At 56.0% G+C, this 8,289-nt stretch overlaps 2 protein-coding genes across 2 annotated transcripts in view; one reads left to right on the top strand and one right to left on the bottom strand.

The window, feature by feature from the left end:
* Nucleotides 1-3,913, top strand: part of fum2 (fumarate hydratase) — a gene marked incomplete at both ends in the record, with an annotated part of 5,763 nt that extends 1,850 nt beyond the window's left edge. Inside the window, 8 exons of the mRNA XM_002952102.1 lie at nucleotides 100-189; nucleotides 820-898; nucleotides 1,121-1,237; nucleotides 1,612-1,711; nucleotides 1,985-2,118; nucleotides 2,408-2,536; nucleotides 3,178-3,460; nucleotides 3,654-3,913. Of these exons, the coding sequence (XP_002952148.1) occupies nucleotides 100-189; nucleotides 820-898; nucleotides 1,121-1,237; nucleotides 1,612-1,711; nucleotides 1,985-2,118; nucleotides 2,408-2,536; nucleotides 3,178-3,460; nucleotides 3,654-3,913 (1,192 nt within the window). The remainder of the gene's footprint in view (nucleotides 1-99; nucleotides 190-819; nucleotides 899-1,120; nucleotides 1,238-1,611; nucleotides 1,712-1,984; nucleotides 2,119-2,407; nucleotides 2,537-3,177; nucleotides 3,461-3,653) is intronic.
* A 3,267-nt stretch (nucleotides 3,914-7,180) lies between these two features.
* Nucleotides 7,181-8,289, bottom strand: part of VOLCADRAFT_92756 (uncharacterized protein) — a gene marked incomplete at both ends in the record, with an annotated part of 2,826 nt that continues 1,717 nt past the window's right edge. The window contains one exon of the mRNA XM_002952014.1: nucleotides 7,181-7,507. Coding sequence (XP_002952060.1) covers nucleotides 7,181-7,507 — 327 coding nt within the window. The remainder of the gene's footprint in view (nucleotides 7,508-8,289) is intronic.

Below are 8,289 nucleotides of genomic sequence, written 5' to 3'. Positions count from 1 at the left end.
CTTCTCCCCCCCCCCCCCCACCAACACACATCCCCCCCTGCACACATTCCCTCCCCCATACACACATCCCCCCCTTATACACACACGTGCGCATCACAGGGCCGCCGAGATCCTGGCCGCCACGTCGCCCAACGGGGCCACTGCCGTACACCCTAACGACCACGTCAACTTGGGACAGAGCTCCAACGAGTACGTGGGCCCCCGGGGGGGGCAGAGAGCGAGATTCTCCCACCACCCCACCGGCACCCCGCCAAGGGAGGAGAAGGGAATGGCGGAGCCCCCTGCCGGGGGGGGGAGGACCCAGTTCCGTCGTTTTATCATCATCCTGACTTTAGGGGGGGAGAAGGGGAGACGCCGGTGTGGCACCACATGACGCTGATGCTAAACCCCCAAATTCCTAAAGCCCGGATGCCGAGGTCCCCGCCCGTGAGGAAGAAGGAGAAGAGGGAGGAAGGAGGGAGGAGGGAGGACCGAGGGGAAGGGAAAATTAAACTTGCTGCCTGCTCTTTGGACGTTGTCGGTGCTTGGGGGCGACCGTTTGGGGGCTTCTTCCCCCCACCCAGGAGTCTCCCCCCCGCCCCAACCCACTTAGGATGTCCGTTGTTGTTGTCGACCACTGTTTTCCGGTCCTGACCTCGTTTACATCTCCGCCCTCCCAATTTCGCCCCCTCTCACACCCCACACACATACACCAATGCGCCCGGGCCACCCGCGCCCGCTCCTTCCGTGCGCTGCTGCCGTGTCTCCGTATCCTGCATGTACGGATTGTACGGCACGTTTACATTGCGACTGTAAATGTGCTGCTGTACGGCAATGCAGTACATTCCCTACAGCCATGCACGTGGCGGTGGCGCTACAGGTCCACCACCGCCTGCTGCCGGCACTGCAGGGGTTGCAGGTGCGGCTGTATGTGAGTGTGTATGTAAGTGTGTCTGTGCGCGTGTGTGCATGTGTGTGTGTGTGTGTGTGTTGATTTTTGTGTGAATATGTATGCGCGCCTGTATGCGTGCCACTTCCGTTATCTGGCTTCGATTGCCGTCTTCCTTAGTCAACTGCCCTGCACATGTCGCGGTTTCTGACTCGCCCGCTGTGCGGTTCGAACCCCGAACCTGACTCCCAGGAGGCCCTGGCCGCGAAGTCGCACGAATTCGCGCGCATCATCAAGATCGGGCGCACACACACACAGGACGCCACGCCACTCACGCTGGGACAGGAGTTCAGCGGGTATGCCACGCAGGTACGACAATATTCGGCAAGTACGGCAAAAAAGGTTTTAATGACCAGGAAATATAGTTACGCCAGGCGTCAAGTCGTTATTACGATTTTATTACACGATGTACCGTACAAACATATCGTAATGCTTCTGTGAACAGCACAGCACCACCATGCAGGCTTCACTCATCCCTGCTGTCGGGTCTGAAGACGCACTTTCGGAAGCCCCCTCGCGGCTGCGGTCGAAACCCCGCAGTGCGGACGCGTTCTTAAGGGATTGGACCCCGCATGTAGGGGTGGGAAATGGAGGAAACGACGAAGGGTGTACGGCACTCAATCTCATAACGTAACTATGTATTACGGCACTCTTAACCCTGTCCTTCCGTACGGCTGCTGCAGGTGCAGTACGGCATTGAGCGTGTACGGCATGCCATGGGCCACGTGTACATGCTGGCTCAGGGCGGTACGGCAGTGGGCACTGGTCTTAACACATTCCGGGGTAGGTGTGTAAGTGGCTTTGGGGGGTGGGGGGTGGGGGGGTGGGGGGCTAGGTGACTGGGTATAGGTATGTGAGTAGGTATGTAAGTGAGGGGGGACGGCTCGATAGAGCCCAACCGGAATTCTATCCCACCACCCATCTCGCCACCAGACACGGCTCCCACCATAAAATGGCCCCGCCACGAGCTCGATGTATGTACGTACATATCCGTACATCCGTATGGTACGACAAACTCACAAGCGCACACGCACATGCACACGGTCACGGACGTAGGCTTCGCGGAGGCGGTGGCTGAGGCGCTCGCTCGCGATACGGGTCTTCCCTTCGTCACCGCACCCAACAAGTTCGAGGCCCTGGCGGCTCACGACGCCGCCGTACATCTGAGCGGCGCGCTAAACACCCTGGCGGTGTCTCTGAGCAAGGCGAGGGAGGGCGGGGGGGGCCGCGGGGGGTGGCCGCGGGGGCGCGGGGGGGGGGCCGGGGAGGGAGGGATTTGTGGGAGAGAAAAGCTGCGTCTACGTGTGTGCTGCCGCCTTCAAACCTGGGGTTTCCGTACCGGGGCTTTATATATTTTAAGGATGTGCGCATTTCGAGGTCTGTGTGTGTGTGTATTTATGTATGTGTTTATGCGGGGTTACGGACGGGAGCGGCAGCACCTGAAGTACTTCGTACGACACCTGCTCATGCACCGAGAAGGATGGGTATACTGTCCACCTGCAGATCGGTAACGACATACGTCTCCTGGGCAGCGGTCCACGATGTGGCATCGGGGAGCTGCTGCTTCCCGCCAACGAGCCGGGCAGCTCAATCATGCCGGGCAAGGTAGTACGAACCACCTGTACTGCTGTACGGCAACTTTGGCATTTTTTATTGATCGTATACGAATAACATAATACCCTTATCCAGACAAGAAGACACTCCATGTAGATAAAAGAAAGCGACTGCGGGTGCTGTGTGTTGTGTTGTGTTGCGTGAGTGAGAAGCAGCTTTTGCAGCTTCTGATCGCGCCATTACTGCTTAATGGCTTAGGCTCGGTTTTCCACGATGACCAGTCGCGCTGGATGCCTCCTAGAAGGACATCATCTCCTGCACATGGCTAGCAGGACTAGGAACGTTTTTATAGAGCGTCCGGAACGTTTCACAACGACTACAACGGGCTTGAAACACACAGGCGGCCTTCATCATCACATTCCAGCCAACATTCCGTTATGGACGGGAGTCCCCCGGGCCCCCAGTGTCTCTCTCTCTCTCCCTCTCTCCCGCCCTCTCTCCCTCCCGCCCTCTCTCCCTCCCGCCCTCTCTCCCTCCCGCCCTCTCTCCCTCCCTCCCTCTCTCTCTCCCCCCTCTCTTTCTCTCTCTCCCCATCCCTCCCCTTCTCCCCCCTCTCTTTCTCTCTCTCCCCATCCCTCCCCTTCTTCCCCCCTCTCTCCAATACACGACCGGCGGCTGTCTCCTCCATCGCGCAGGTGAACCCCACGCAGGTGGAGGCCCTGATCATGGTGTGCGCACTGGTGATGGGGAATCACACAGCCGTCACCGTGGCCGGCAGCGCCGCCGGCGGCCAGCTCGAGCTTAACACATGCAAACCGCTGATTGCAGCTGCAGTACTGCGTTCCACCGGGCTGCTGGCCGATGCCGTCAGGTCCTTCACGGTGCACCTGGTTTCGGGGCTCCGTGCGGACGAGGCCAGGATTGCCCGGCTGGTACTGGGGGCGCTAATGCTCGTGACAGCCCTGAATCCCGTAATTGGTGAGGGTGATGCGGGTAGAGCGTTGTGCGGGGCTGTGATGGGGTTTGAGGGCTCTGGGGATCGCCTTCACAGCCCGGGAGAACAGGGGGGTTGCGTGTGTGTTTTTCTCCTGCGCGCGTCTGGCAGCATTGCACTGGTAGTATTGATGGGCGTACAATGAACGTACGGCGTTCCGCGGTACTGGCAACGCAGGGTACGACGCTGCCGCCCGAGTTGCTAAGAAGGCGCACAGCGAGGGGATCACACTTCGAGAGGCTGCGCTGGATTTGGGCCTGGTCAGCGGCGAGGAGTTTGACCGTGTCGTACAGCCATCCAAGATGCTGGCGCCGTACGACCTGCCAGCGTTTGTAGGCAGCGGCGGCGGTGACGGCGACGCAGCTGCCGCTGCGGCCATCAATACCAGAAGCTTCACAGAGGACGGCGCCAGGCCAGATGGCAGTTTTGGCAGCTGAATTACATCTGAAAACATCTCCCTGTCTACCTGACTTCCTGATTAGCTTTTTGTCAGCTTTGGCTAGCTATCTACATTTTTTTATCATGTTGGCTAGTTAGCTCAAAAGCAAGGTTCCAAAATAGGCATCTGGGTTTGCAGATGGACGGTGGATATTCAGCTGTGGAGTCCTCCCCCCCCTCCCCCTCCTCCCCCCCTCCCCCTGCTCCTCCCCCTCTCCCGGACAGCTCCCTTAGTGGATTGGATTTGTGGATGCATGGATCGTTGTCACGGCGGATAGAGGAGCGACCGCGTCTTTGTTTGAATGTGGGCGGAGACGTCGCAATGAGGGATGTTGAACACGTCGTCTTGGGTCGACCACTTAAGGAAAGATGCTGTCTTCATTTACCAGAGCCATCCAGCCGATGAGGCATACAAACAAACATACAAAGATATACGATGGCTTGGCTTGGAAGATGCAACAAATACAACCTTTCGTCGTCTTGGGCGCGCCTGGCAACCTTTCGTCGTCTGGGGAACGAGGCAGGCAGGCAGGCAGGATGATGGAATGATAGGCCACCTGCTTTCACCTGTTTAAGTATGTATGGAATCTGCTGTGCCGTTGCTTACTTGGGAGTAGCTGTACAGCTTGGTACTGGAGTTGACTGTCTGAATGGCTAACAACTTGCTAAACATGTGCCAGATGCCCACAAATCTATCCCATATTAGCGAGCGAGTGCAGACGGCTGCTGATGTTAATCCTGGCGGTTGTGTTTAGCTGCTGCCGCTGTTGCAGCTGTTGGAGCTTGGCTACTCCAAAGCACGTTACCTCGTAAATGTACATAAATCTGCCGTCCACAATCCTGCTGCAAGCTGCCTCGCAGCCCTTTTCATTCCCATGCGTTCAATTACTGCGGTTGCAGTCAAGCACATTTCCGCACGAACGATACCCGGTAGCATGCATTCTCCTACCGGTCACTGATCGGTAACCATCGGGCCCCATCGGTCGGCAGGGTAAAGGCCTCGGTAGGGTCACCGAAGGGAGTTGCCACCCGGCCTTTACCCTGCCGATGGGCCACCCTAATGATAAATCCTTTTGGCCGGAAGGATCTAGAGTATCTTGTTTTACAGACAGGCGTGGCAAGGTGGAATACACACATACATACAGTAAACGTATCCGAGGACACCTCTTTGCCAGCCGCTTGCATCGTTGCTCGTTGGACCACAGCTGATGTTAACATTTGAACATTCAACACGAACACTGGGTGGCGTCACCATTGAGGCGCATGACAGCGGATGGCGATACATGACGGCTATACAACGTCTTCAACTACCTATTTAGGCTCGTCTTAACTGCTTGCTTAATACACTGGTAGTTACAACAGTGACAGTGTGCTGAAGCCACCACGTGCCGATAGATTGGGCATAGCACCGCTGCTGGAGCACACGAGCTCCACTTGCAAAGAGTACATAAAAATATTCTTACATACATACATACAGGGTCTGGCACTACTGGTAAGGCGCGACCATTGCCCCCGGGATCGATACCCATTAGTGTCAAAAGTCCTTCCGATGGTGGAAGGCATTGCGCCCCTAGTTCATGGACGGTGGTGACCTGGGATAAAGTTAACCTGCGAGCCGACCAAGAACGGAGTTGGGCCGCTGTCGACCCGGCAGATTCCGTTGGACGCTGGTGGTGGGTGCGGAACCTGAGCGATTCACTGAGAAGTTGACTAGGGTGACTGGATGAGGGTGCCCCGAAATACCGGGGAAGGCAGGGTTTCGCCGGGTAGCTGCCACGGGCGAAGATACACCCCCTGTTTCACACATCATAAGTGAAGAGGCACACCGCGACGCGCCGTGTATGGATTGTAACTTACGCCACGCCATAAGGGTTATATGTCGGGTTGTTGCTTTACACATTTTGGAACGTTTTCAAGCTTTTGGGTGTACAGGCATTGTCTTTTGAAGATAAGACTTCCCATCATGGGATCACTGACGTGTCAAGCGTGTCACCGATATTCTGAGAGATGCAAACCGCCAGCAGGGTCGGCGGCACAGTCACTGCTGCTGGCGACGCAGGCCAAGCAAGGTAAGGCTTACTGTATACAGGCTCTTCACCAGTGAAAAATTGGTTTATAGCGGCGTTTACTCGCCGTGCTTGGCCCTGCACATTACCACGCATAGCAATTGCGTCGACCAAGGTCCCGACCGCGGCCGCTCATCGTGCCGGTTTGCTGGCTTATCGATAAGAAGACCAGATTGCACAAAGGAGCCAGCCAGCCAGCCAGCCAGCCAGCCAGCCAGCACCAACCCCTGCACGCCAAACCGTGGCAGCCATAATGGTGGCCGAATTATTGCATTTATCTGCACTATTTGTTCCGAACCGTGCAATTGTGGAAACATTGGTATACCGGTACTGGGCGAGAGATAGAGAAATTGAGAGATTTCAGTTCAGCGGCAAGGATTCCCGCATGTTTGGGGAATGTATGTGCTAACGTAGCTGTGATAACTATCCGCGTACGTCTGCTGTTGATCGGTAACCGGAATGGTTCTCAACCTCAACCAGATATGATGGCATGTGTTCTTGCCGTGCCCTGCGTGTCATTTCTGTCAAGTACGGCAGGCAGCAACGATAGACCCCGATATGCCGTAGCCAGGTCCATGGTCAGCATCGCCGCAAATTCTGCCACGCCGTACAAGTTCTCAATCATGTTCAGAGGTCGGCAAATCGGTTTCTACGGCTGCGGGAGGGCATAATTTCGGTCAATAAACCTAAAAAAATTTTGGCGCCTTCCGGCGCCAAAAGAGACAGCATTTCAGGGCTCCACGTTCCGTACACATTGCAGGGGGGGCAAGGGTTCGTTGCCAAGCAAGTTCTTGCGCCATGAAGTTAGCATCGCCCCCGAGCTATTCATCGCCGACCGCATGCGGTTGAAGCGCGGGGCGTGAAGGATATTCTCGACCTTATCGGTGATATGCGTGTAAGGTGCATCCTAGTGGAGGACTTGTACTTGGCCATCGCCCCCTTCAACATTGCATCCTCCTTCTTCAAGGACCCGACATACTCAGCTTCACAAAAAGACCTTCGTTGAACTTAAGCCGGTGATGTTTGGTACTTTAAGCCAGTCCATGTATTCACAGATCGTTGGGAAGTGAGTGAAAGGCATGGCTTGGTACAGGACCATGTATGCGCCACAAAACAGAGCCAACAAGGGATTGTCGGCAACCTCGGTCATGGCCAGGTGCTTGTCAGTTTGCTGTTGCTGCTGATCCTGCGTGTACTGGACTACAGCCGCTTTGTGGGAGTAGGAGGCCTCGTGCCGGGTGTAAGCTGAGCAATCCCAGTTCGTGCGGGAAATGGTGGCGTTACTCTCCTTATGTGTGTCGCAAAAAAACAGATGACCGTCGTCGAGCCCTGAAGTGCATAGGCCCAGCTCTTGAAATCACCACCACAAGTGTCAGTCAGCCAAATAATGTCCTCGTTGGGATTACGAGGCCGCTCAAACCCCGGGGGGACACCAACGGCATCGATCTTATTGGTGGACTTGGTGCGCTTCCGTTGCAGGTTGGCGGTGGCATTGGGGGTGGCGGGGGGCAGGAGTGTTGCCGGCTGCTGTTCGTAGCGGTGGTGTTGGGGGTGGTGGGCAGGAGAGGTGCTGGCTGCTGACTGGGACCGGTGGAGGCAGTGTTGGCTTGAGTGTGCCTTTTCTTCTGTGGAGGAAGGGCCACGGTGCTGGCGTTTCCGGAGGTGGGAGGTGGTGGTGCTGGGAAAAGTAGACCTGGAGAGCTTCACCGGCGCTGCCCGATGGCCCAAGTAACGGCTCTTCCGCCTCAATATATGTTGCTGGGGGATCAGCAGTGGCTTTACGACCGGTCAGCATGCCGGCCAACGTGCGTTGTCGACCGCTGGAAATTTCTGCACGCGTTTCCTTCGTTCCCCGGCGAGATGCCGCGGTCAGCAGTTAAAAGTATGCTGAAAATACAAGCAATATGATGAAGATTATGTATAGGATAGGCCACATGGGACCAATATCTGGTATGCCAAAGTCCACAATTGACCAAGTCAAGTGCTGCGGCAGCTGCAAGTCATCGGTACAGACGCTAGAAATGTAATAATGTATCAGTGATAACCGTCACCGAATTGTGTAGAGGTGGTCGTGACATTGCTTAAACGTCATCGCGTGATCCGTACTCACTACTAACTTATTGTGGGGAAGGCCATTGCGTCTGCGACCACACTCCCGCGGTACCCAAACCCTTCAAAGACAATTCCGATCAGCCATTTGGCTGTTAGTGAAAGGGCGGGTGGGCCGCTCGCACGGCAATCGAGTAGAGAGTACGAAAATAACCTAATGCAGTCATCGACAGCAGAAAACGTAAGCCTCCAGCCTCATG

This window comes from Volvox carteri, assembly GCF_000143455.1.
Source record: "Volvox carteri f. nagariensis unplaced genomic scaffold VOLCAscaffold_27, whole genome shotgun sequence".
Taxonomy (NCBI): domain Eukaryota; kingdom Viridiplantae; phylum Chlorophyta; class Chlorophyceae; order Chlamydomonadales; family Volvocaceae; genus Volvox; species Volvox carteri.
The sequence above is the reverse complement of the archived record's forward strand: the minus strand, read 5'-3'. Positions and strand labels throughout refer to the sequence as shown.